Source organism: Physella acuta, unplaced genomic scaffold (genome assembly GCF_028476545.2).
Source record: "Physella acuta isolate Inbredline_101_S28 unplaced genomic scaffold, ASM2847654v3 ptg000566l, whole genome shotgun sequence".
NCBI lineage: Eukaryota > Metazoa > Mollusca > Gastropoda > Physidae > Physella > Physella acuta.
This window is the reverse complement of record NW_026732085.1, coordinates 247,896-275,453: the sequence shown is the minus strand read 5'-3', so window position 1 is coordinate 275,453 and position 27,558 is coordinate 247,896. Positions and strand designations below refer to the sequence as shown.

At 38.4% G+C, this 27,558-nt stretch overlaps 3 protein-coding genes across 9 annotated transcripts in view; 1 reads left to right on the top strand and 2 right to left on the bottom strand.

Annotated features, from left to right (window-relative positions):
• Positions 1-458: 458 nt before the first annotated feature.
• On the bottom strand, positions 459-6,076 carry LOC131946631 (methionyl-tRNA formyltransferase, mitochondrial-like). 4 transcript variants are annotated; one of them, XM_059307567.1, is made up of 11 exons: positions 6,013-6,076; positions 4,225-4,380; positions 3,621-3,684; positions 3,136-3,281; positions 2,881-3,003; positions 2,575-2,677; positions 2,329-2,404; positions 1,954-2,045; positions 1,732-1,804; positions 1,447-1,526; positions 459-1,123 (listed from the first exon to the last, which is right to left on the bottom strand). In XM_059307567.1, exons 2-11 carry the CDS (start codon positions 4,335-4,337, stop codon positions 950-952), a joined length of 1,044 nt encoding a protein of 347 aa, XP_059163550.1. In that variant the 5' UTR covers positions 4,338-4,380; positions 6,013-6,076; the 3' UTR covers positions 459-949. The 4 variants fall into 4 exon arrangements, with proteins under 4 accessions (XP_059163550.1, XP_059163548.1, XP_059163547.1 ...); XM_059307565.1 differs by having other exon boundaries at positions 5,993-6,037; XM_059307564.1 differs by lacking the exon at positions 6,013-6,076 and adding an exon at positions 5,586-5,834.
• Positions 6,077-6,155: 79 nt separating this feature from the next.
• On the top strand, positions 6,156-15,093 carry LOC131946630 (glucose-6-phosphate isomerase). Of its 2 annotated transcripts, XR_009387733.1 has the most exons (18): positions 6,156-6,410; positions 6,564-6,654; positions 7,103-7,240; positions 7,592-7,726; positions 7,844-7,987; positions 8,262-8,333; positions 8,526-8,570; positions 8,767-8,820; positions 9,067-9,127; positions 9,365-9,444; positions 9,583-9,666; positions 9,760-9,922; positions 10,192-10,268; positions 10,480-10,608; positions 10,916-10,991; positions 11,344-11,410; positions 14,415-14,829; positions 14,934-15,093. XR_009387733.1 is itself a non-coding variant. In XM_059307562.1 (17 exons), the coding sequence occupies exons 1-17, from the start codon at positions 6,280-6,282 to the stop codon at positions 14,536-14,538; spliced, it is 1,671 nt and encodes a 556-aa protein (XP_059163545.1). In that variant the 5' UTR covers positions 6,156-6,279; the 3' UTR covers positions 14,539-15,093. The 2 variants fall into 2 exon arrangements, 1 of the variants encoding a protein (XP_059163545.1); XM_059307562.1 differs by having other exon boundaries at positions 14,415-15,093.
• A 93-nt stretch (positions 15,094-15,186) lies between these two features.
• LOC131946629 (leucine-rich repeat and coiled-coil domain-containing protein 1) overlaps positions 15,187-27,558 on the bottom strand; it is a 250,854-nt gene continuing 238,482 nt past the window's right edge. For all 3 annotated transcript variants that reach the window (XM_059307559.1, XM_059307561.1, XM_059307560.1), the window contains exons 18-26: positions 25,878-25,952; positions 24,364-24,463; positions 23,790-23,878; positions 22,942-23,016; positions 22,176-22,289; positions 18,732-18,826; positions 16,947-17,084; positions 15,814-15,949; positions 15,187-15,446 (exon numbers count right to left, since the gene is read on the bottom strand). In XM_059307559.1, coding sequence (XP_059163542.1) covers positions 15,318-15,446; positions 15,814-15,949; positions 16,947-17,084; positions 18,732-18,826; positions 22,176-22,289; positions 22,942-23,016; positions 23,790-23,878; positions 24,364-24,463; positions 25,878-25,952 — 951 coding nt within the window. In that variant the 3' untranslated portion in view covers positions 15,187-15,317. The remainder of the gene's footprint in view (positions 15,447-15,813; positions 15,950-16,946; positions 17,085-18,731; positions 18,827-22,175; positions 22,290-22,941; positions 23,017-23,789; positions 23,879-24,363; positions 24,464-25,877; positions 25,953-27,558) is intronic.

Below are 27,558 nucleotides of genomic sequence, written 5' to 3'. Positions count from 1 at the left end.
CCCAACCTCATTTCATAATAAATTCCTTGAGTTATAGAAAATCAAAAAGGGGACTACACTTACTACCTGAAATGTTAATTTTGGGCTATTTAGAATTTTAGTATTTGACCTACACTAGTCAAAATAAAATTTCAAAAATTTAAATTCCAATGGTTATATTTAAAAGCCAGACAGGTGACTTTCAATTTTTTTAAAATGGAAATACTTTTGTTGTATTTAAATACTTTTTAGAAATTTGCAAAACCAATTTCCAAAAATAAAAATTAAGTGATATTTTTTGAATGATTTGGAGAGATAAGGATATTTATACTCATTCCTGCATGCAGAAATTTTTTCCTATTGCATTAGTTGGCCAGTTATATCTCTGGATGCAAATGTTCATTGCCAGTATGAAAAAGACTATGGGGTCTGTGATACTTCAACAGTACTATCAATCTGGATTGTTACACCACAAGAGTTTTAAATGTATTATAAAATAAAGACAAGGATTTTCAAGATTCACTTTAATTCAATTTAGTCAGTATTTACATAAAATAACATGTGAGGACTGTTGTGTATACTATTTTTAGAATAAGCAACAGGTAATAGTTACATAAAGTTATTTCAGCTGCTTTACAATTTCAAAACGTGTGGACATCAATAAATCTCATGTTATGTCAATATATTTTGTCTTTTAAATTATGTCAGTTGTTAATACAGAATATAATAACAAATGCATAGATTTTAAATTCCATGTAACAAAAAAATTCTGTTAAAATTATAGTAGTCAATTAAATTATACAACCCAAGATAAAACAATACAGCTCATATTATGATGTAACATAAAAAAATATAAAAAGATTAGCTAATTTCTTGAATTAATTTTTTTCTCACGGTTATCTTTTTTTCTTTTATGATTTTCTTTAAAGTAATAGAATTATGGAAGTAGTAAGCCTAGTAATAATATTTGTCAAGATGGTCGTCTTTCTGTAATCCATTTGATATAGCTACCATCAAATAAACCATTTGCTTTGCTTGTAAAAATAACTCCCTTGAAATGACTTTTTGAAAGGTAACCATTATAAAATTCTTTTGCTGTCATTTTCTTTTTGATCACTATATGGGTGAAACCAACCCATGCATCCTGAAAATATATTTTGAATTCATTTGATATGGATCAACAGGATGTAAGCAACTCAACTTGAATGTCATTTTAGAATCGATAATGTCCATGAGCCAACAAAGTTTTGATGAGTATATAACTAGTTATCATAAGTGACATCTTCTTGGCAGTGCTGACCACTCAATCTCTTCACATGTTGGTAAATAGAAGAACTCTACCTCATTTACCATATGATCATCAGGTGAAAAAGGTTAAACTACTCTCTTGTAAGTAAGCCTTGTTTATAAATAGGAAGTGGGCTCCTGGTCTAAAATTTAAAGATGGGCGAATAGAATAGTGTATACCTTGCATTTGACCCATAGAATATTAGTTGTATTATCATACACTGGTAAACCTGGAGGACTAGCAGCATCCAGTGAAATAGCTAAAACAATTTGTCAACAAAAAAAAAATTAAAATAAGTTTGTAACTAAATAGCTTTTATACTTGCTAAAATTTTTTTATATTTATTACATTATTTATAACTTAGTTAATAATATAGAGTTTATTAACTAATTATAACTTGGTTAATAATCTAATTTGTTTATATCAATTTTTTTTTACCATTAACACTAGAATACATTGCATACCTGGTTGTATATATGGAGACACCATGTCAATTAAACGAACAGTCATACCCAACCAATCAGTCCGTAATTCTGTCTGAAATTGAGATTTTGATTATTTCTACTTGTACAGAGTAGAGATAAGAATTTTTAAAAACTTTTTACAATGATGAAGATCTTAGGTCAAAACCTAATTAGTTTTTTAATTACTTTCATTTGATCATATGAAAATATTTACAAACTTACAGTGTCATGTATGGCCCTGTACTGTTGATCAATGCTGTCCACACTTTGATTGTGCCAATCAATGAATGACATATTTAATGTTACTTTGTGTGCTGTAAAAATATTTAAAACAGAATACTATAGTTACATATAATTTTTAAAGTACCAGTAGTAAAAAAAAAAAAATCAAGTATTACAAAAAAGCAGTAGGAAGTAAATATGATTTCAGCTCTAACAAAAATTAAAATCAGGTATAGGTATACTGTAATAGACATATATGTCTGTTAAAAGTATACCAAAATAATGATCTTTAGTATCTGGTCATAAGGATTATGCCTGTTGTGATTTCATTTCAAATTATTTTTTTAAAGCTAAAAACAAGGGAAGGTTACAAACCATATGTAATATTCGCCTCTGCCTGGGGCTGCCTAGAGTTGAAATACTCTGGTAGTTGAGACAATGTCTCTAGTATCTAGAATAATTGTTACATACAGAAATATAGAAATATGGATTATAAATTATGTCAACCTAATATCACCTGAGAAAAACTGCAGATAATTTTTTAAACCAGGAAAGAAAATATTAGATTTCATAACAAATATCTACTAATAAAGTAAAATAATTTAAAATAAAAAAGATCACCATTTTCCCTCCAATAGGTGCAAGTAGGTCTCTTAACCTATGTGTTGTACATCTTGAAGGAACATCAAATTCTCTTTGCATTAATAATGGACCAACATCAAATCTACAGAAATCAAATGTAGACAATTTATTTTTTCTATCATTTCTTTCTTTCTTTCTAATAGGCCTAATCATGACTTTTAACAACAATAATGTAGACCTACAAACTTGTTTCTTTCCAGTTTATACAGTTTTATTTTGTAATTAAAAGAGAATCTGGTAGATTTACTGAACATTGATAATGATTAGATTCAGAGCATTACAAACTTTTTGGGCTCAAGGGACATAATACTGATTCCAGTTTTGTTGTCTCCATTAAGAATTGTGTGATGTAGTGGAGCTGCCCCCCTCCATCGTGGAAGTAGGCTTGGATGGACATTCAAAATGCCGCTGCAGAATAAAAAAAAACTAACAAATTTCACAAGTGAGCAGGAAATAATTTTAAAATATTGCTATTAAATTATTTTAAAAGATTTATTTAGACTTATTTTAGATTCTAAAAAATTGTGATGAATATCTTACTACGGAAATGCTTGAAGAATTTTAGATGGAATAAGGTGACCAAATGAAGCTAGCACAGCCACATCATATAAGTTTTTGTTAAACTTGTTCATGGGCCATTCATATCCCATAAGGTCCCACATAGCAGCATATTTAGTTATTGGGGTCTGTGAAATGATTTCTTCATGGTTAAAATATTAATTTTTAATATTACTCCATCAGTCATACCTACTACACTGTATGTGTCATTGAAATGAAATGTCAGACCTCCTAATGCTAACAATTGTCATAAGCTTTCAGTTAACTTTAATCTTAAAGTTAAATGTATCATCATCAGTTATACAAGAGAAATAAACAATTGAAAGCTGGATAATCCCTAAGAATACTATATTTTTAGTACCATTTTGTGATTATTGTAACAAACAATTGCAACAAAAGATACATTTTAATTCTTTAGCTAACTATGCATCTATGCAAGGTTAATGTTAAGTCCAAAAATTACATACAGGCTTTTTTATATTAGGGTGCACTATATGCAAATATTCAACAACACTTTGATCACCCTTGAGTCTGTGGATAGTAAACACAATAGAATACTGATTAACATTTATATTTTCACGAAAAATAACTGCAATCAAAATAAAAGTTTCTCCAAGCTGTCAAAATATATTAAAAATTTACCATCAGCAAACAATGCAATTATTTTTATCTTTCTTATAACTTTTATTTGTGATAAAACATTTTTCCTCCTTATAATATAAAAAGATTGTATGTACTCTTTTATGTTCTTTTGGCTTAGTGAAGAGGAAATGTTTTTCTTCTTCTTTTTGGTTCTTAACTTTAGTTTTGGAAGGAATTCCCGCCAACACAATTAAGTATAAGTATGGTTATTCTTTTTGGATTTGCTTCCATAGCCCTTGTTCAACCAAGAACAAACTACAAGGCAGCAGTTGTTTGATTTTGGAGTTGTTTCTCCTAGAAGAGTTGCTGTCCCCAGCTATTGAGCCTCATCTGCCTGAGGGTTTAAACTCAAGACTTTTTGGTTTAGCAACCATGAGCTTTACAGAAATGTAAAGAAAATGTTTTATAACTGATGAAATATTTACTCACCTCATATTTTCATTTAAAGCTTCAAGTGTTCCTAAAGAAAATTCATCAGTGCCAAAAAACAGAATCCTCCATGGAGGCTTACATCTAATTTTGCTGGTAATGTTAAAACCCATCTTCAAATTGAAGCAGTTGCTAAGTCATCAAAGCTTCATCTCACTGGATTAGGGAAAAAATATCTTTCAGGTGGTACACTATATTAAGTTAATGTACAGCTAGCTATACTCTGAAACATGCTGAGAGGAGTAAGAGTTAGATTAGATAATCTGACACTAAACTTTACAGCTACCACATTCTGTAGGAGGGTTTTTCAGTCTCTGTCTGATAGGTCTTTGTGATAGTTTTGTTTCCCAATTTCAATCCATTCATAAATAATGAGAACAAAAGTAAGCAAGTCAAGACTAACAGTATGTCAACTAAATCACACCAATCATCAGCTTTCATTCACATCATGACATCATGCTTGACACATAAAAGTAACCCATTGTGGAAGATTCTAAATACTGTCAAGAAACTCTACTGGTACTCATCTTACTTTCAATTCTTACACTGAGTAATACTGTGGACATCCAACCAAATAAATAGACTTATAGGGTAGGCGTGTTGTGTAAATAGTAAAGTCAGAGTTTATTATTATGATATTTTGTCATTGGTTAGTAAGGTTATTTACAGTAGTTTCCAAAATGCTGTTGCAGAAAGAGTAAACTCATTGAAGAGAAATGCCTAAACGTAATTTCAGGTCTGCTCAAGTAAGAGATATTAAACTACAACAGCTAGTAACAAGTCCCAAATTTAGTCTTTACACTTTACTATTTGATAAATAGTCAAAATGTTTATACAAAAGATTAAAAAAAGATCTAATAAATAATTTAAAATTATTCTAAAAAATTATATAGGCCTACCAAAAAGAGAAAGAAAGTGAGATAATTGCAAAGTTGTAGCAAATCCACAGCACAGGCAGGGTAAAAAGTAGGACCTAATACTGGCTAATAGTCTCGTTCTTATTATTTTATTAAAATAAACTTTTACTTTTTATTATTTAAATAATATTAAATTAGGCCCACCATTTACTAGAATAGTGTAATAAAGTTTGCAGAACAGAAAGTCAAATTAAAAAGTTTAGTTAGTTAGGAGTTAGGGGCACTGTTAGGGGTCATCACTGCCGACCAGAGTGAAGATTTTATAAAATTTTAGGCCTAGGCCTATAGATAGATTATAGATTCAACTATAGAATTTTTACTTCAAAATAGGCCCTAATAAAAAGGCTAATACTAATATATAGTAATATTGCCTAATAAAAATAAAATAAATATAGTTTAATATAGTAAATATAGGGCCTAATTTTTTTTATAAATCATGCTCACTCTGTGAGTCTGTCTGTGGTTCTAGAATCTGTATCTAGTAATTAGTATCTAGCAGTCTAGCTAGATTCTAATCTTCTTCTATGCTTCTATTTCTATGCCTATGGCCTACGGTATATTTTTCTGTTAGTAGAAGATTATTTTGTAGCCTATTATTTATTATTCACTAGGTCTATGTAGAATCTCAAATGTGTATTCATCAGTATTGTATCAGTCTATGTCAGTCTATGAGAAGCATGAGTTTAAGTTTAATAAATGTGCTTATTTTTTTTATATACTTTCTAATGACAAAAGGTTTGACAAGTAAACATCAGCAGTAAGAAATATGAAAGTTTAAAAAATCCTTGTTTTAATACAAAACAATTAATCGATATTCTACAAAAGAATACATTTAAACGACGATACTTAACTATCTATAATCTATACTAACTATACACTTTAAAATAAGGAATTCCATAAAATATGTTGTTCAATTTGAATTTCATGATACTCTTAAAAATATTTTTAAAAAGGGCGATATACAAGTTGTAGCTATTTTTGTGACCTTACTTCATTACCTTGACCTTTAGAGTTCACCGGTTGTTAAAATTAACAAGGTCAAGAACGAACTGCTAGTTTTCTGTCTGATACCAGAATACACTGAATAGTCTAATCAATCGTTTGATTTATCCTAGTGATTTACCAATTTTAAATAAAAATGTCAGGTCGGGCATTTTTGTCAAAGGATCCTGCCTGGTTGAAGCTAAAAAATCTGTATGATTCTGCTTCAAAAAATCTGAAGATGCTGAATTTGTTTAATGCTGACTCTCGTCGGTTTGAGAAATTCAGGTGCACAAGTCAAATCATCAATCTTGATTCAGATTGATTTGATAGAAATGAGATAAAATAATAAGTCATTACAATTAATTTAACTATTAAACAATATGAATAATATATCTAGTAATACGTAGGCTTGAAAACTAATTTATTTTAATTTTGTAGTGTCTCTTTAGATGGAAGAGATGGTCCAATTCTTGTTGACTTCTCAAAAAATCTGATTGATGATGAGATCTTTCATGCTCTTGTTGATCTGGTAAATATTTTAAAGTTTTAACCTTAACTAAGTTGCTAAAACCAGTCAACCCTAAATGTAGTCAAACATAGTCAGTCTATTAACTTAACCAGATGGATTAAATTTATTATCAAGTTAAAATGTAAACATCTTTTGGGAAGATACTTTTACTTTTAGACACTAACTAAACAATTATTTTTAAAAGATCACTTTCTAGAAGTCTAGCATTTTATTTAAGACATAATCTTATTTATTTGCTAGCAATATCTTCATGTTAATTACATGTCATTTTCACTTAAACACTTTCTTTTAGAGGATTAAAATCATTTATTTTTAATATACACTTTTTGGACTATATGGATAAGAGGGTGTAGATAACATTATATATATATCATTCTTATATATAATTCTATTTCTATTTTCATAAATAAAATGAATTTGATCTTAAAGAATTTTTACTTTTCTGTAGCTAAAATCTGCACAAGTAGAAAAAATGAGAGATGGAATGTTTGCTGGGGAAAAAATCAACTTCACCGAAGACAGAGCTGTTCTCCACACTGCATTGCGCAACAGAAGTAACACTCCTATTTATGTTGATGGCAAAGATGTAATTAAATTTAAATCTGCTACCCCTTAATTAAAATTAAAAATTTTAATAAAATATCTTTAAAATTCACTAAACTGTAAGAATTATGATGGACCTTTTTAGGCTTTAGTGTAAATTGTTTAAAGAATGAATGTATATTTTCTGCTAATTAGGTTTTTACATTATTGTAGACCAGATAGGTTTGCTGTTTATCAGCAGTATTAATTTTGTTACTTTGTAAACTACAAGCACAAGATGGGCTAATTAGTATTGCTCCATGTCAAGAATATGAAATCAGTATGCAATTTTTTAAAAACTATTTGATCCAAAATGTTCTTCTAGCTACATTTGTGAGCCACTCTGTTATTTTAGGTCATGCCAGATGTTAATGCTGTTCTAAAACACATGAGAGAATTCACAGATCAAGTACGACATGGTCAGTGGAAGGGCTACACTGGGAAAAGTATCACTGACTGTGTCAACATTGGTATAGGTGGTTCTGATCTGGTAAGTCTCCATTGTAAGACTCAAGATTTTATAGTTTTTAGGACTGTCTAATAATTATAGAAACGTCTTATTTAAAATTTAGTTTTAAAAAGTTTTTCCCTTGGGTACATTTTCTAGGGCCCAGTGATGGTTACTGAAGCTTTAAAAAAATATCAGTGTGGACCCACATCTCACTTCATTTCTAACGTAGATGGGACACATCTGGCAGAAACATTGAAAACTCTGAACCCTGAAACTACACTCTTTATCATTGCTTCCAAGGTAAGTTATGGACTGAAGTGAACTTTTCAGCTAAACAATGCAAATAAAGAATTTTTAAAATCGTGTCAGATTTTTAAATTTTATAACCATTGCCCTTTTAAATTTGTATTTAAGTTTTATCTTCTAAACAACTCTCATACTTGTGTATACAACCTGAATTTTTAAATTCAGATGAAGTATTGTGTGAGCTTTTTAATGTTATCATTTAAGTCTTCATTTGTAAATGCCTAAGTTGCCAAGTGTATTAACAATAACATCCACATTTTTAAAATAGACATTTACTACACAAGAGACTATAACCAATGCCATCTCTGCTAAGATCTGGTTTTTACAACATGCTAATGATGTAAGTATTATAAGCATTCATGTTTAGCATGGGAATAATTGTAGATGATTGTGAAATTAGTGGTTGTAGGTTTATAACAGTTTTTGTGTAAGTGATTAACTTCCATCTATAGACTAAGATTTAAATGTACAACATTTATAATTTAGTAATGAATAGTTGGAACTGAAGTAAAATTAAATTTGTTTTTTCTAGCAAGCTGCTGTATCCAAGCATTTTGTTGCTCTCTCAACCAATGGGGTAAGTCATTATTTAATAGTTCAGACTGTAGCTGTACATCTTGGTATGTAGTTGCAAGTCATGCTAAGTATTGATTTTATTCTAGCATGGTGAAATATCCTGTTGTGTATTAATAAGCTGTTGAATTTTGTGGGTTGTTTTTCTAGTTATTCATAATCAATTCATGTTCAGTAAGTTTAAATTTAAATAATTTCAGCCTAAGTGTAAAGAATTTGGAATTGATGAAAGCAACATGTTTGAATTTTGGGATGTAAGTATTTTTAAAGCTTAGTTTTTATGTTAGGCAAATGTAGTGTTAGAAATTTTTATCTTCGTAGTTTTAATCTTTATTTAGTAGCTTAAACTTAAAGAAGATCTATTTTTTTTCATTGCTAAAGTATTTTCCTTTAAAAATGCTGATTCAATAAGTAACTAAGTATGAAATGTTTTAGCTAAACATTAAATTCATTACATTTCTGTATTATTTATTCAAATATTTTTTGTTCACTTCTTCAAGTGGGTTGGTGGACGCTACTCCCTTTGGTCTGCTATTGGGCTGTCTATTGCATTGATGATTGGTTAGCTTTTACAATTTTTATTCCATTTTTAAAAAATACTAACATAATTACAAATATTTAAGCCTTTAAAAAATTTAAAGTTTACACAGTGAACATAACTATCCTTATTTTTTAAACCTCAATAAGCAAGATTAATGATGTTTTATTTACTGCATTTAAAAAAAGTTCAGAGAGTAACAGTAACTGAGAGTAACAGAAATAGTTGATACACAAATGTGTTTATAATTATGTCTCCAGGTATGGACAACTTTGAGGCTCTGCTGGATGGTGCCCATCATTTAGACAAACACTTCAAAGAAGCTCCACTTGAAAAAAATGTAGTTTTGATTTTTTGTCCATAGACTTTTATTCCTTTGTAATATTAAATTGAATTGTGTGTCTTACTTTCTTCAGAATAACTGATATTTGAATTAGTTACTCACCTTTATTTCATGTGCTGTTTTCTTCTCTGTTAGATTCCCATGATCCTTGCTGCACTAGGCATTTGGTACTCCAACTTCTATGGTGCACAGTCCTACACAATCCTGCCTTATGATCAGGTAAACCATAACTTCTCAATGTGCTATAGAGACAACCCATTTAAACCACCTTAGTAGTCCTACTGTATCAGCCTTTGCTATTGTTGCTTCTAGTACATGCACAGATTCCCAGCCTACTTCCAGCAAGGGGATATGGAGAGCAATGGCAAATACATAACCCGCTCGGGTCAGAAAGTGGATTACTCCACAGGACCCGTAGCCTGGGGAGAGCCTGGCACTAATGGTCAGCATGCATTTTATCAGCTGATTCATCAAGGTCAGTTCCGTTAGGTCACAGGTTGTTGCTGTTAGTCTCTAGATTATTATTGCATTGCTTTGTATGGCCTCAACATTTGTAAATAGATTACATCTTTTCTGTACCAGTGGTGTAAGTATTTATTAGATTTACGCATTCTTACTGATTTTGCCAGTTTTTTCTTCTTGTGAAAATAATTTGTGTAAATAATATTTAAGCATTTATATTTATCATTGAACTTCAACATAAATAAAGATGTAACTAAGACATTTGTTATTATCATTGAACAGGAACCAACTTAATTCCTTGTGATTTTCTTGTCCCTGTTGAAACCCACAACCCTGTCCAGAATGGACTTCACCACCAGGTGAGTGATCTCTTCAGTGTTTGTATTTTTTGTGTAACAAACTCCTCCACATTGAGTACTCTACAGTTAAAATTTTGTGATTGCCTGCGTAATATTTGTACCAGATAATATTAATAGCTGGGTTTATTTAACACTTACTATCAAAACAGCCCTCACTTTCTGATGTTTAATGACTAGAACTGACTAAAAGTCATCTTGTTTTTGTGTCTAGATCCTGCTGTCTAACTTTCTAGCTCAGACTGAAGCTTTGATGCGAGGAAAGACAAAAGAGGAGGTGGACACAGAGCTGAGAGCTGCTGGCATGTCTGAAGATCAAATCCAACTGATTGGCCCCCATAAAGCAAGTAACTGTGTATAGATTGTGTTGGTAGCTGATTGGAGGGGGGGGGGGGGGAAGAGAAGCAAAAAATAGACAGCTTTCAATTTCTGCCCCCCCCCCCCCCCCCCTTTGTTGAATTTATATAATTTAAAAACTGTTGTAGAATATATTGAGGAGTATATTAACAAGACCTATTACAAATATCACCATGTTATAAACTGCTTTAGAAATAGTAAAAATAATTTGAACATAACTTGTCTCCTGTATGTTAGCACCTCTTGTGAATAATTTGTTTGAATGTATCCTAAATTATTTGATACACCTCCAGGTTTTTGAAGGCAATCGACCAAGTAATTCAATTGTGTTTCAAAAGTTGACACCTTTCAACCTTGGTGTATTAATTGGTAAGTTTATCAGTCAGGAATGCTAGCTGTTTCTTTGGTAGTCCCTGTGGTAAAATGTGTTCACTTTTTTCTGAGGGATAGCTGCAATATACCCTGTAGTATGTCAGGGCATACATTTACCCTGTAACCTTTTTGTTTTAGTTTGGCTAACTTAAGCTTTGAGTCACAACCATATAAGTATTACTATAAAATTGTTCGCTATGCTGCTTATTATTAGATAGTTACTACACTCCTATTCTATGATCTATGTATTATACTAAGGTTACTGGAGTAGTTAAAGAATTGTTTACACGTGTCCATTATACTTGAGGTTACTTGTAGTTGTTACAGTTTTGTTTACACATTTTTCCAGCTATGTATGAGATGAAGATCTTTGTGCAAGGCATTGTGTGGGATATCAACTCCTTTGACCAATGGGGGTAAGTTATTTGATTGAAATTAATCAAGTCATCATCATCAACACTCCTTTATAGCCCCTGGGGAGCAAAGGGCTGCAACCACACATCTCCAGCGGACTCGGTTTTGGGCTGCTCCTCTGATCTGTGCCCATGAGAGCCCAGCTGTTTTTGCCTCTTCCTCAACCGTTCTCTTCCATGTTTTCTTTGGCCGGCCCACCCTCCTTTTCCCCTTGGGATTCCAGTCCAATGCATGTTTTGCAATGTTTTCTTTTTCTTTTCTTAACGTGTGTCCGATCCATCCCCATTTTCGGGCCTTAATATCTTTCTCTATTGGTTGTTGCTTTAAAATTTGCCACAGGTCTTTGTTTGTTATTTTGTCTGGCCATCTTATTTTGAGTATATGACGTAGGCACTTGTTTACGAATGCCTGTAGCCTATCAGTATTTGTCTTCGTAACCCTCCAGGTCTCCGAGCCATAGAGTAGCACTGCCTTCACATTTGTGTTGAAAATCCCAATTTTGCTCCGGAGTGACAGGGCCGTGGACCTCCACATTGGGCGCAGCGAGTTGAAGGCACATCTAGCCTTGTTGATACGGCATTTTATGTCCTCGTCTGCTCCCCCGTCCTTATTGATCACGCTTCCCAGATATGTGAATGTGTTTGTTTCTCGTAAATCTTCTCCATTCAGCTGTATCGGCAGGTCCTGGCTGTTATTGATTCTGATGACCTCTGTTTTGTTTTTATTGATTTTTAGTCCAATTTTGGAGGCTTCTTCAGACAGCCGATTTAGTTTGACTTGCGTGTGTTGATGCTTATGAGATAGTAGGCAGATGTCATCGGCAAAATCAAGATCCTCCAACCTTTTTGTGAAACTCCACTGGATTCCTGTGTCGTTTTTTGTGTCCCTCAGCATGATCCAGTCGATCACCATCAAGAATATCATTGGCGATAGCATACATCCCTGTCTTACTCCCGTCGTCACCCTGAATGGTTTTGTTAGTTTTCCCTTGTGTATTACCTGACTGGTGGAGTCTTCATATAGTTTCTGTGTGATAGATATACATTTTTTGGGTATTCCATAGTGGCTCATTAACTTCCAGATAGCATCTCTATTCACACTGTCAAACGCCTTTTCGAAGTCGACAAAGGTCATGTATAAGGGGGATTGCCACTCAAGGGACTGTTCAACAATGATGCGTAGCGTGGCAATGTGGTCAGTACATGACCTGTCCTGACGAAAACCAGCCTGTTCTTGTCTCAGCTTTTTGTCCAAGGCATCTCTAAGTCTCTCTAGGATGATTCTTGTCAGCACCTTACTTGGAACTGAAAGAAGCATTATCCCTCTCCAGTTGTTGCATTGTGTCAGGTCTCCCTTCTTTGGCAGTTTTATCAGGTATCCCAGTTTCCAGTCAGATGGGATTATCTCTTCTTCCCAAATCTGCTTAAGTAGAGGATGTAGTATGTCTGCTGATATGGCTGGGTCTGTTTTGAGTGCCTCTGGTGGGATGCCGTCCGGGCCAGCTGCTTTGCCATTTTTCATGTTCTTTATTGCTCTTATTGTTTCTAACTTTGTGGGTGGATCTGTACACACATCTAGTAGGTGATTTGCAGGTGGTATATCCGGGATGTTTGATGAGAGAGGATGGTTTAAAATCTCATCAAAGTGCTGTGCCCATCTGTCTCTCTGTTCTGTGTCACTTGTTAAGATATTTCCTACTTTATCCTTTACTGGTTTGTTGGGATTAATGTTCTTACCTGATAGTGTCCTGGTTACTTCATAGAGCCTCTTCATTTTTCCTTGTCGTGCTGCAGTTTCTGCCTCCTCTATCATCTCCTGTATGAACTGTCTTTTGTCTTCTTTTGCACTTTTCCTGACCATGCGATTTACTTCACAATAATGTGTTCTGAGGCTTATTTTCTCTTTTTCATCCTTACATTTGTTAATCTTCTGCTTTATCTCTTTTCTATCTTCAATTTTGGCCCATGTCTCTGTTGTGATCCATACTTTTTGTTCATTTTTTCTTCTCCCCAATATGTCAGTGCATGTTGACTTCCATAGTTCCTGTATTCCTAGCCATTTTTGCTCTACTGTTTCCTCTACTGTATCCTCTGCCAGGCTGGAGAGTGCTTCATACCTATTTTTTACTGCGAAATTAATCAAGTAGAGGAAGTTAATTAACTGTAGATGTAGGAAATACATTGTTGATAGTTTGCTAAACAGGAAGTGGATTTATTACTCTTAAATGGTTTTATGAGGAGCTTAAGTCAGTTGACAGATTACTTTTTATCTTGGTAACTTTTCTATGGTGTTTGGTTAAATCTATTTATAATGGAAGGTTGTACAATATTAAATAGAGATATAAAGCTTTAGCTTGCCCTCTGGTTGAATAAACTGGTAGCTTTTAACATGTGGCACTCTTGTAGCTGGCCAGTCAGTCTGCTACATAATGATCCACTACAAAACTTGCAGCAGTACCTAGTGTAAAGCAGATTTAAGCGCATAAACCTTTTGCTGCTAGTGTTTATGATACCAGGTGTGAACTCACTGATGAACCTGATATTTCTTTACTCTGTTATTATTTCACCTTCACTACTCTGCCTGTTTTTACAACAATAAAGCTATTCAATAAGCATTCATTAACAATACCTGATTTACGAGCTGTGATGAGTATATTCTAGAAAGCAAATTAACCTATAGCATAAATAATTGTAAAATAATTAGGGCCTATAGTTGTATACATAAATCTAGTAATGCAATGCATGAAGCAATATTATAGCATAATGAAATATTGCTAATATTAGGTTGCTGTTTGTTTTTAAATTATTATTATTATTTAAATTATTAGCTTGTAAAACTGTTTTTTTACAAATAGTCTAGAACAATCTTCAAAATATAACTCCTTACTGCAGGGTAGTTTGGATTTGTGTAGAATAAATTTGAAGTGATTAAACCCCCTTTATCAACTCAGCTCCATGTAGTCCCATACACCTGTATGTCATGTAAATGATAATGTTATCTCCACAGTGTTGAGCTGGGCAAGGTCCTGGCTAAAGCTATCCTCCCAGAGCTGACGTCAGCTGATGTCATCAACAGCCACGACTCCTCAACCAATGGTCTCATTAACTTTATTAAGGCACGCAAACCTTGATGGGTTAAGTTGCTTCTCACCTAGTTTATTTATTTATCCATGTGCTAGACAAGTTTACTGCACCATCCATATCCACTTAATGTACATCATTCATATCCGTAGAGAAAGTGAAACCACAGGATCTGATTTTTTTTATTGAGTTGATTATAAAAAAAAACAAGTTCAATCAAAACAAATTCTTGTAGTTCAATGTGATGATTTCTGTGATATTCTATGTACTAGAACTTGACATATGGGAGAACTCATGCAAACCACGCCTACTTTTGCCAGCAGGTAGGCCAACTTTGACAGGTAGGAGACAGGGTGCCACCCCCCACAGTGTTAGTTCTGTTCATTCATTCACACATTGCTTGTATTTTATACATTCAAATTTATATTGTTCTTTTTGTTGACAGTGTGTGAATTATCTTGAAGCTTGTATATTTATTGCGATCAATGAAAGATAGCGGCTTGTGTTAGTGAAATACCAGAATGTGATAGAGACTTTGTGTTAGTCAATTAATTCAGTGCTTAAAGTTGAATCAACTGAAATAAATACATAAATCTCCCAGTGGCTGACTGTTACTTGCTTTTTTTCACAACAATGTTAATAAAAATTAGAAGTTGAGTTTGACAAGAACTATTTTATATTTTTATTTAATTTAATTAAAATATCAGTTGTACAAGTAAGTTTATAGGTCATACTAAACTCCTAAGATGTGTTTTACTATAATTTGTCATTCTGTAGGTCAGCCTATGCTATCAGTTGTACAAGTCCATCTGTAGGTCAGCCTATGCTATCAGTTGTACAAGTCAGTCTGTAGATCGCCTAAAGCTTGGGTCAACTTTTTCACTTTGTTCTCCATTGCCCTTTTAGTTGCCTCTGTTTCTCTCAGCATCTGGCGCATTTCTTCTTCCACCAGCAGTACCTGCACAAGGTTTTAAGACATTTTTATTTCAGGCACATCTACACAACACATGCTACTACAGATTTCTTCAAATTTGCGATAAAAAAACATGATCCTTTTGGACCAGGTGGTCCATTGAGCAGGTGAAGTAGAGTTCACCTGTTTCAGTGACTTCAGCATATGAAGGTCAGAAAAATGCTCGGCCGCCTTTACTTTCCTTACCGTTAGTCAGGTACCCAATCGAGTTGGCTTGAACTCGTTACTTTGGGTTACTATCCGACCACGTCGTCCGATACGGACACTGACCAAGTTTATTTCTTTAACCTTTTTTTTTTTAATTGAGAGAGGGATTTGCTTGACTCTCATAAAAATAAAATCTGTTTACTACCTTTTCATTAGCCAGATCTAATTCTTTTTGTTTTTCCAATTCCATGCGAGTTATCTTTTCCTGAAACGTTGCCTCCTTGAGATCAATTTGTTGCCTGAAAACGTCGTCGGCGTGTTTGAGTTTTTCATTGAGTTCTCTGAAATAAAAAAAATAATCTGGCAATCAGAACACAGACTTGGATAGTAGAGGCTCGGAAAATCTTGTGGTTAGTTTCTATCTTCAGGTCTGGTTAAATGTTTTTTTTTAGATCGTCTAAGTCAGTCTAACAAAGTCGCAGTATCAACACACGAAGGCATTCAGTGAAACAAAAACGCGTCAGTTGGCTTAAATTAAACCATAAGCTAAATCTTTTCTAACCAATATCTGCTTTGTGAGGTTGATCAAACTACTACTGCAATATAAGTAATTTCCCTGAAGGGTCGGGGCACAATAGGCCGAGAACCGTTACTCAAACACAAATGTACGAGGGGCGAGAAAATCCTGCCCATCTCCGATGTATTTGCCTACATAGCATGCGCATATATAGGGGGTGATACTGAAAGCATTGAAAACATCACGAGGGTGCTGCCGACGTGTAACTTAACATAGTACGGCTGTCATTTTTTGGGTTCACGGGGAAGGGGAGAGGAAGAAAAGGGTTTTAAATTTTAACAACCCCTGACTACGCCACTGGGTGGAATTAGGGTTCGCCTGAGCACCAAACAGTGTTTCTTCCAGACTTTTTTCTCCGGGGGGGCACTTGAAATCTTCGGGGGGGGGGCGGTAAACTTTCTTCGGGGGGGGGGGGGGCGGACACTGTTAAAAGTATATATTTTCTATATAAATTATATAAATTTCATTTCGTTCGGGGGGGCGGTAAAATTTTTCGGGGGGGCTTCGCCCCCCCCCGAAGAGATGCCTGGAAGAAACTCTGGCACCAAAGTAAGATGCCATTCCTCTGCCTGTTAACATTTTACGATTTGCTTTTGTAACAATGGAGAAAACGACAGTTCTAAAATCTTCTATTGTTCTGATTATAAAAAAAAAAAAAACACTTCCTTTCACTCATTCGTTTAAAAAAGTAAGATAAGAAAAAAAAAGAAACAATGTTAAAGAAAAAAAAAAGACAGCAGCCCTGTCTCCAGCAGACTCACTTGGCATGCTGTAGCGCGGCGTCCCGGTCTTGAGAGAGCTGAACTTCCTTGAGGGCCCAGCCGTCTTTCATCTTGCGAACTTGCTGCTCCAGGCGGCCAATCAGCTCCGACTTGTCCTTCCAGCGGGCACTCAATGAACTGGCGGGGTGGAACACACATCTTCAACGTGGGTTACAACTTGGGGGAATTTGCAACGTTTTTTTTTTTAAGGGAGTGGGCGGGGATAATTGGATAAGTATAGTACGAGTGCAAAGAATACAAGTAGATTTTAGGAGTGAAGGACAGTTTGTCTGCTGCCAGTAATGGAGGAAAACATCGCGAAAAACAGCGGTGCGTTTCTTTTACAAATATTTTTACTTCCATCTAGACCAGGGGTCTCCAAACTTTTCAGTCCGAGGGCCGCATTAACTATCAAATTTCAGTTCGGGGGCCAGTTAGTTCCAGGCATGTCTTTGATTTTTCTGGGCAAAGTTCCTCAGCCATCACCAACAAACGTTTTTTTCTGAGGACAAAAAGATCGCCGCGGGCCGGATGAGAGGACCTCGCGGGCCGCATCCGGCCCGCGGGCCGTAGTTTGGAGACCCCTGATCTAGACTCTTAGTGCTTCTGATATTATTTAAAGAGCATTTTATTTTTGAATCACATAAAGTATAATTAAAAACTAAGTATCGAACAAAAAGAATTATTAATAAAATCTAAAAACTATATAAAGCTGTTAATTTCGTAAGCTTTATTTAAAAATTTCATTTAGTGCCTAGATCTATTTGTTTTTCATAAAATTGAAGTAAGAGCATGTTTTTGTAAATATAGTACCAGTAGCCCCCCCCCCCCCCCTGTATTTTAAAGGGGAGGTCACTATTGGCCCACAAGCGGAAACACGGATAATCACTTTGTTATTAGAAGCTACAGGACTCAAATTAAATGATCTACTATTTCAAAAGACCTAATTTTCCCTCATAAATATTAATTTGTTAAGTCGCCCCAGGGGTGGGGCTTATGATCTTGTGTGGTCTCCCATATGCACTCTTCTTTTATCAAGATAATTATTGAAGAATTTCGCTCCCCGTGTACCTGCCTAATTAGCCTGCACTTTCCTGTTCGTTACTACAGCAGGTTTCTACCTACACGTCCATTACCACAGGACGCTACAGCACATACGGGACGGTGGGTAGGAAGGTGGAGCATACGATCGATAACCCGAAAGTCTCGAGTTCAGATCCCGGGCTCGAGTCTGTAGAACATGGCTCTGATGGCCACCTGATTCACGATATGGAAAGTAAAGGCATAGTGCTGACCAAGCTATTCTTGAATAAACCAAGGTAACAGAAACAGATGAACTCTACTTCATCTACACATGGTCCGCCAGGTTCGATCGGATAACTTTATTACTGCACCTACCTGCGCAGAGACTAAGACTCTACACTACACATACATGTCCAATACCACATGACTTTACTGCACCCACCTGTCCAGCACCCAGAACTCTACTGCACCCACTTGCCCATCACCCAGGACTCTACCTCAATCACCTGTCCAGCACCCAGAACTCTACTGCACCCACCTGCCCATCACCCAGAACTCTACTGCACCCACCTGCCCATCACCCAGAACTCTACTGCACCCACCTGCCCATCACCCAGAACTCTACTGCACCCACCTGCCCATCACCCAGAACTCTACTGCACCCACCTGCCCATCACCCAGGACTCTACTGCACCCACCTGTCCATCACCCAGAACTCTACTACACCAACCTGTCCATGACCCAGAACTCTACTGCACCCACCTGTAGGTTTTCTTGGTGTCGTCCAGCTCCTGCTGTAGACTGTTGACCTGTTCCTTGAGTTCCTGCTTGCGACCAGTGGCTCGGTCTAGCAGCTCCTAGAGGGTTACAGAACAGTCATACAGTCAATAAGTCATGGGGCACAGTCATACAGTCAATAAGTCATGGGGCACAGTCATACAGTCAATAAGTCATGGGGCACAGTCATACAGTCAATAAGTCATGGGGCACAGTCATACAGTCAATAAGTCATGGGGCACAGTCATACAGTCAATAAGTCATGGGGCACAGTCATACAGTCAATAAGTCATGGGGCACAGTCATACAGTCAATAAGTCATGGGGCACAGTCATACAGTCAATAAGTCATGGGGCACAGTCATACAGTCAATAAGTCATGGGGCACAGTCATATAGTCAATAAGTCATGGGGCACAGTCATACAGTCAATAAGTCATGGGGCACAGTCATACAGTCAAGTGATGGGACACATATATACAGTCAAGTGATGAGACACAGTCGTTCAGTCAAAGTCATGGGACACAGTCATTCAGTCAAAGTCATGGGGCACAGTCATTCAGTCAAGTATGGGACACAGTCATTCAGTCAAAGTCATGGGGCACAGTCACACAGTCAAGTTATGGGACACAGTCATACAGTCAAGTTATGCGACACAGTCATACAGTCAAGTGATGGGACAGTCATGCAGTCAACAAGTCATGGGACAGTCATTCAATCAAGTCATGGGACACAGTCATTCAGTCAAGTCAATTATAAGACGTTCCTATTTTAAACATGTTAGGATTAAGCCGGGCACATGCTAGAGTCTAGCACCTAGACTATGGTTAGACCAACAGCGATATCGTCTATTTGATTCTAGACTAGCCACGACTGTCCGTTACTGCATGATTGGAAAAGAATTCTCTCCCCAGCTGACGTCATATAGTTCTAACCCCCGTCTCCCCATATACATAATTCAAATCAAAATCGTCTGAAACAGCAGACTACCCGCTCGCCCCCCCCCCCCATTTCCCTGAATGACGTCATTTACAGACTAGTAAGCCTCGTATAGAAAAAAGACATAATGGAGTTATCAAACCTCTGTAGCAATAACTTTACCTCAGCAGTCAACCATTAACCCTGGATGTAGAGAGTTAGACTGCTAACCTGTATGTCTCGAGTTCGAATTCGGGTTCGAGGCAGTAGACCGTCCTCGAGTTCACCCAGTTCAGATGGGTACCTAACTCACGTTAGGGTAAATAAGGCTGACCACACTATCTCTTCATTTGCCGAGGTCACAGAAACAGATGAACTCTACTTCAGTTGCCCCAAAGACCGTCAGGTTTGTAAGGAGATCTTTACTACCTTTACTAGCAACCACCTTACCATTATGCAGCAACCACCTTATCCCAGCAGTCAATCACCTTACACCATCAGCCAACCACCTTACACCATCAGCCAACCACCTTACCCCATCCTCCAACCATATTACCCCAGTAGCCAACCACCTTAACCCAGCAGCCAACCACCTAATCCCATCATCCAACCATATTACCCCAGAAGCCAACCATCTTAACCCAGCAGCCAACCCTCTCACAACATCAGCCAACCTTACTCCATCAGCCAACCCCCTCACCCCATCAACCAACCACCCTACCCCATCAACCAACCACCTTACCCCATCAGCCAACCACCTTACCCCAGCAGCCAACCACCTTACCCCAGCAGCCAACCTTACCCCATCAACCAACCACCTTACCCCATCAGCCAACCACCTTAACCCAGCAGCCAACCTTACCCCATCAACCAACCACCCTACCCCATCAACCAACACCCTTACCCCAGCAGCCAACCCTCTCACCCCATCATCCAACCCCCTTACCCCATCAGCCAACCCCCTTACCCAACCCTCTCACCCCATCAGCCAACCCCCTTACTCAACCCTCTCACCCCATCAGCCAACCCCCTTACCCCATCAGCCAACCCCTTACCCCATCAGCCAACCCCCTTACCCAACCCTCTCACCCCATCAGCCAACCCCCTCACCCCATCAGCCAACCCCCTTACCCCATCAGCCAACCCCCTTACCCCATCAGCCAACCCTCTCACCCCAGCAGCCAACCACCTTACCCCAGCAGCCAACCCTCTCACCCCATCAGCCAAACCCCCTTACCCCATCAGCCAACCCCCTTACCCAACCCTCTCACCCCATCAGCCAACCCCCTTACCCCATCAGCCAACCCCCTTACCCAACCCTCTCACCCCATCAGCCAACCCCCTTACCCCATCAGCCAACCCTCTCACCCCAGCAGCCAACCACCTTACCCCATCAACCAACCCTCTCACCCCATCAACCAACCCCCTTACCCCATCAGCCAACCTCTCACCCCATCAACCAACCCCCTTACCCCATCAGCCAACCCCCTTACCCCATCAGCCAACCCTCTCACCCCAGCAGCCAACCACCTTACCCCAGCAGCCAACCCTCTCACCCAATCAGCCAAACCCCCTTACCCCATCAGCCAACCCCCTTACCCAACCCTCTCACCCCATCAGCCAACCCCCTTACCCCATCAGCCAACCCCCTTACCCAACCCTCTCACCCCATCAGCCAACCCCCTTACCCCATCAGCCAACCCTCTCACACCAGCAGCCAACCACCTTACCCCATCAGCCAACCCTCTCACCCCAGCAGCCAACCACCTTACCCCAGCAGCCAACCCTCTCACCCCATCAGCCAACCCTCTCACCCCATCAGCCAACCCTCTCACCCCAGCAGCCAACCACCTGACCCCATCAGCCAACCCTCTCACCCCATCAGTCAACCCCCTTACCCCATCAGCCAACCCTCTCACCCCATCAACCAACCCCCTTACCCCATCAGCCAACCCTCTCACCCCATCAACCAACCCCCTTACCCCATCAGCCAACCCCCTTACCCCATCAGCCAACCCTCTCACCCCAGCAGCCAACCACCTTACCCCAGCAGCCAACCCTCTCACCCAATCAGCCAAACCCCCTTACCCCATCAGCCAACCCCCTTACCCAACCCTCTCACCCCATCAGCCAACCCCCTTACCCCATCAGCCAACCCCCTTACCCAACCCTCTCACCCCATCAGCCAACCCCCTTACCCCATCAGCCAACCCTCTCACCCCAGCAGCCAACCACCTTACCCCATCAGCCAACCCTCTCACCCCAGCAGCCAACCACCTTACCCCAGCAGCCAACCCTCTCACCCCATCAGCCAACCCTCTCACCCCATCAGCCAACCCTCTCACCCCAGCAGCCAACCACCTGACCCCATCAGCCAACCCTCTCACCCCATCAGTCAACCACCTCACCCCATCAACCAACCCTCTCACCCCATCAACCAACCCTCTCACCCCATCAACCAACCCTCTCACCCCATCAACCAACCACCTTACCCCGGCAACCAACCCCCTTACCCTGGTCTCCTCCAGACTCCCCCTTAGCTCCGTCTGCTGCTCCTCTGACGTCCTCTGTATGGCCAGGTTTTCTTCTCGTGTTGCCCGGATGGTTTCATCTCTCTCTACCAGAGCCTGGTGGTAGGTGGCATACATTAGGTGTCATACATTAGGTCAGAGGTGTCATTTACATTGTCATACATTAGGTCAGGTGTCATTTACATAGTCATACATTAGGTCAGGTGTCATTTACAGTCATTCTGTAGGTCATTTACTAGTGATAGACAGGTTTTTTTTTGACAGATAGCCCCCTACATTCAAACAATTGATAGACAGAGACACATATTAACACATTTGTAGTTTAGTGGTAGCTGTTTGGCTTGCAAACCATTCATGAGCAGGGATCAAGATAGCCCAGGTCAGTGGCCTCTGTCACAGGTCAAAACTTAGGTTAACATTCCTCAAAAAGTTTGGCTGCACAAGCTAATAACAGTGCAGGAACAATAACTACGTGATTTTAAATCATAAGACAAATATGTATAACAATACAATAAGTTACAATTTTAAAAAAATATTAATTTACAAAGAAAAAAATATAATTACCTAATGAAATGTTTTAATTTGAAATTACTTGTATGAAAACAAATAATTAAAGTCCCCCATCTGTCTGCCCCTCCCCACCCCTTGCGCACCGCAGTATCAGGCGACAATATAGCTCCACCTTCAGCCTACAACACACAACAGAGCTAAGTCCAATATAGTGACACACATAATTGAAACACTTCACCTCTTTCAGTTTTCTGATTGTTTCCGTTTGATCGTCCACCATCTTTGTTTTGATTTTCACAGTGTCAACTTCTCGCTATTTAGAAAAAAAACCAAAAAGTTCATTTTGTGTTCAATCTCAGAGAAAATAAACGAATACTGTAAGCAAAGCATTAACACGGATATTGTAGAACAAAGCCGGAAACACAGGCCATGTAGCTTATAACACTTGACAAATGCCATTTTACACTTGACATATGGCCTTGTACTCTTGACAAATGCCTTGCATATTTGACAAATGCCCTTCTACATTTGGGACGGTGTGGCCTAGCGGTACAGAGTTGGACTGCAAACCCTTAAGTTTCGAGTTCGAATCCGGTTTCAAGTCAGTAGACCGTCACTGAGTCCACCCAGCTCTGATAGGTACCTAGCTCACGTAAGTAAAGGCGGCTGGGCATAGTGCTGACCACACACAAACTGGTGAACTTTACCTCACTTGAACCATGCCCTTGTACTCTTGTCATAAATCTTATACTTGCAGGGGTGGACTAGATGTGGTCCAGTGAATTATAATAAGGGCCCCCAGCCCAAGTTAAAAATTTTCATTTTTCCCTATATCAAAACCTGATGATCATCTTAAGCTTCGTGGAAATTTACGCGACAAGGTATAAAAATCAATCAATCAAAGCACTAATAGGTCTACAACCGGACTGTTCAGTGGCCCACCGGTATTTCTTTTACCTAGGGGCCCACAGGGAATTTTCCCCGGTAGACCGGCGGGCCAGTCCACCCCTGTGCACTTGACCCAAGATAGACCACTGTACACACAACTAAGACACATAATGAAATAGAAGACTGAAACAAACTCACCTCCAGCTGTTTCTTTAGGGCTGAAACCTCCGATGCTAACGTTTCTATTTTAACCTCCAGTCTCCCACGGTCTTGTGCTAGACTGGCCCCTAGAGAGTTACACAAACATTTATGCACAGTAGATTTATAAACACAGTGTAAATATAAACACAATGTAAATATAAACACAGTGTAAATATAAATTGTTAAGTTAAAACATCTTGTGACAGACTTACTAACAAAACCCTAACCGCTATAGGATTTTTTTGCTAGGACTTTTAAAACAAAAACAGATTGTTAAGTTCGAGGTCCGAGCGTTCGCGTGTGGAAACTAAAGATGTTTTCTAATGCAGAACTGATATGAGCCAACCCTGTTCGAGGTCCGAGCATTCGAAGATCGAGACCAAATGTGTGTTCTAGAAAAGAACTGCCATATGCTAACTCCGTAGTTCAGTTTTTCGAAGTTTGAACGTTCGAATGTCGAGACTAAAGAAATGATCCAGTGCAGAACTGATATGAATCAACCCCTTAGTTTAACTCGAGGTCCGAACGTTCGAATGTCGAGACTAAAGAAATGCTCTAGACGAGAACTGACCTTGGTGGGCGAGTTCCTGACCCCACAACTTCCGCTCAGCTTTCAGGCCCTCTATAACAGATTCCTGTGCTTGTATCGTTGACTGGAGCTTTGAGGTTTTCTGTACGATGATAAAAATAACATTTTCTTATTTTGTGGAAACACACATTTTCTTATGGGATTGATTTTAAAAACGACGTCAAGTTTTTAAAATCAATTATTATTCCCCTTCCCTATTGCCCATCTATTGACATAAAGATCCTCCCCTTAAAAGGACGTAACATCTCATCTAACACCCATCTAAACCTCTAAAAATTGCATTTTTTAAAAAATACAGCGATCTCCATTCCAAATATTTACAGAAAACCATCAATTGATCAACTGTTATTACTATTTACACATTTTTGTTTAGTGCAAAAGTGTGGAGTAATTAACACGTTTAGAACACCCTCGCCCCCCCCCCCCCAAGGGCCGTCCCCCCCCCCCTCCCCCCTCCGTATAGGAGTGTGACGTCGTTATGGACGACCCCTGGATGAATCATACGCACGTTACATTACCCAGTTATTAATAAGCAAGGCAATCTCTAGCAGTTGAAAGACATATTTATATTAGGGCATTTGGAAACATTTAGCCCAGTGGTTCTTAACTTTTTTTTTGGTGGTACCGAACCCCACCAGTTTTATACGTGCATACACAGAACCCTTCTGAATAACTTTTATTGTCAGCACTGACTAAATCCGATCGTAAGTCGGGTGTGTGTCTTGACGTCCGCCGAACCCCTGACTCACCGAACCCCTGACTCACCGAACCCCTGACTCACCGAACCCCTGACTCACCGAACCCCTGGGTTTAGAACGAACCCAGATTAAGAACCACTGACGTAGCACCGAACATGTTTTCCTCAGCTAACAGGCTGGCAATAATAAATTAAGGGGATTGAAACCGTGAATTTCTAATTACTTTCTTACACCTGTAATCAGCGTTTTAATCTTCATCTAATAATTAACACCTTTTGAATGTTTACATTCATTTCCTTTTATCTTGAAAAAAAAAATGAAAACAGATTTGCTTAATTAAACTAAGACGGAAAAAGATGCATTTTACGGTCTACGTTTAGACGAGACAAAATAAATTTCGATGATAAACTCGACAAGCCTTGAATGTAAACTTTGTGTTTTCTTGTTATCTGAGGGTTTGTTATTTCTTACTACTCCACAATTTACTAGTTTTTAAAAAAAAACTTTTTATTTAATATATATTGTTAATTTTATTTGTTAAACTATTTCGTTATCTAACACTATTACATAGGTCTGGTTGTTTAACTGCAATGTAAGTTCAACTGTCATACTATACAAATGAATAAAATTACTTTAAATCAAATTCAAGCAGATTTATATTTTTTTTCAAGATGAAATCTTGATTTAAGCTTATTCACAAACAATTGATCTGGCTAGCTGGCATGTTTTATTGACCAATCAGACACGCTTGCCGGCGTGTAATGATGACGTCAAGGTTAACCGAGAGAACACACCAACCTGGCGGAGTAGCTCCAACTGTGTCAGCTGTTTCCTGGCGGCCCCGAGCTCGTCTTCAAGACTTTCAATCCTCTCCTAGACACAAGACAGTGGATAAGGTTAGACATGACATGACGGCGGTAGTTGGACGGACCAGGTGATCAACATGCCCAACACCAGCGCAAGGACTGGGTGATCAATTCGTCCAACTAATTGTCATAGAATTAAACCAACAACTTGTCATCACTACCCCGTGTGTCTCTAACAACAGACCAACTATCATGGGCATATATATATATATATATATATATATATATATATGTAACTGGGGTAGGCCTAACTACCAGTTACAAATGATAACGAACGAGAAGCCGAGACACAGTGTTGGTCTGATGCAACCGATAACAGGTGGCTTATTGGGTCGGGCTGATAACAACCTCAAAGCCGGCGCGTGCTATTTTGGGAAACGGTATTCAGACGGCCTGTCGGCTTTGATGGATAGGACGCAGATGTTATTTTACGGTCTGTACGTTTGAACTACGCAACTGGTGGTCGGAGATCGAGTACAAGTATCGATTACGGAGGAATACAAGTACGGAGACGAGTACGGATACAAGGCATAAATAGGAGGGCACGGCAGGACTCGTTCTCTCTCTTCCCGTTTCAGCGAGCTCTCTTCCATCTTCATCGCTCGCTTAGATCAGTCAGTCTGTGTGACTATGTCAAGTCGGTTATAGAACGGGTTAGCCGTATTGTGTTAAGGAGGATTATAGACATGTGGATTCAGTTATATAAAGCCTAGTGAAGGACTGTTAGGGGTCAGTTGATTCAGACTATTATTGAGAAGCATTCCTGTTGATTTATTGTGTTATTATGAAGCATTTCTTGATTCATGTAATAAAGGATCAATAGCGAACCTGCATCTTGAGTATCTATACTGTGGTCAATGTTGTCTAGAATGAGTGGTTAAACTCGTTAACACGTGGCACTACAGGCAATTAGGTCTCATTACATGTGGCGTTGCGAGCATGGTAACTGTTGGCTCGTTACAATTGGCGTTGTCGGCAGGATAAATGTTCGCTCGTCACAATTGGCGCTGCGATCAGGATGAATTCAACTAGACTTGCCGTTTAAGGCACCTATAGTCAACCTTGTGCATAACTGTGTTTAGTGTGTGTGTGAATTCGGACATTCAGGAACTGTGAAAATTGAGGAACGAGGAAAAATTTTTCATACACACACGGTAAGAAAGAACTCTTTTTTTTTTAGTACTTAAGGAAGAAAATGTCTACTCTGGACGAGAAGCAGACCCATATAGTGGTCCTACCCAGAGAGTCCCATATTAACAAATTTTACGGGGACGGAGATCCAACTTTAACCAACAGGTTCAGTGAAGAGGTCAAAGCGGCCTGGGCCTCGAGACATATGTCACCAGAGGAAAGATTAAGACTGCTGATGGGCAGTATAGGTGAAACGGTTAGGGCAGAGGTTAAGTGCCACGATAGGACCGTCCAATCAGATCCAGATAAGGTGCTAGATCTGATTATGGAGACCTTTGGGGAGAGACGGTCGGGAGTGCAACTGCTATCGGGATTCGTGGGCTTAAAGCAGAGAATGGCGGAGAGTGTGATGGAGTACTCACACAGGATGAACAGGGCCTTTGATTTGGTAAAGGGCAAATCACCGGACATTGATGTACGCC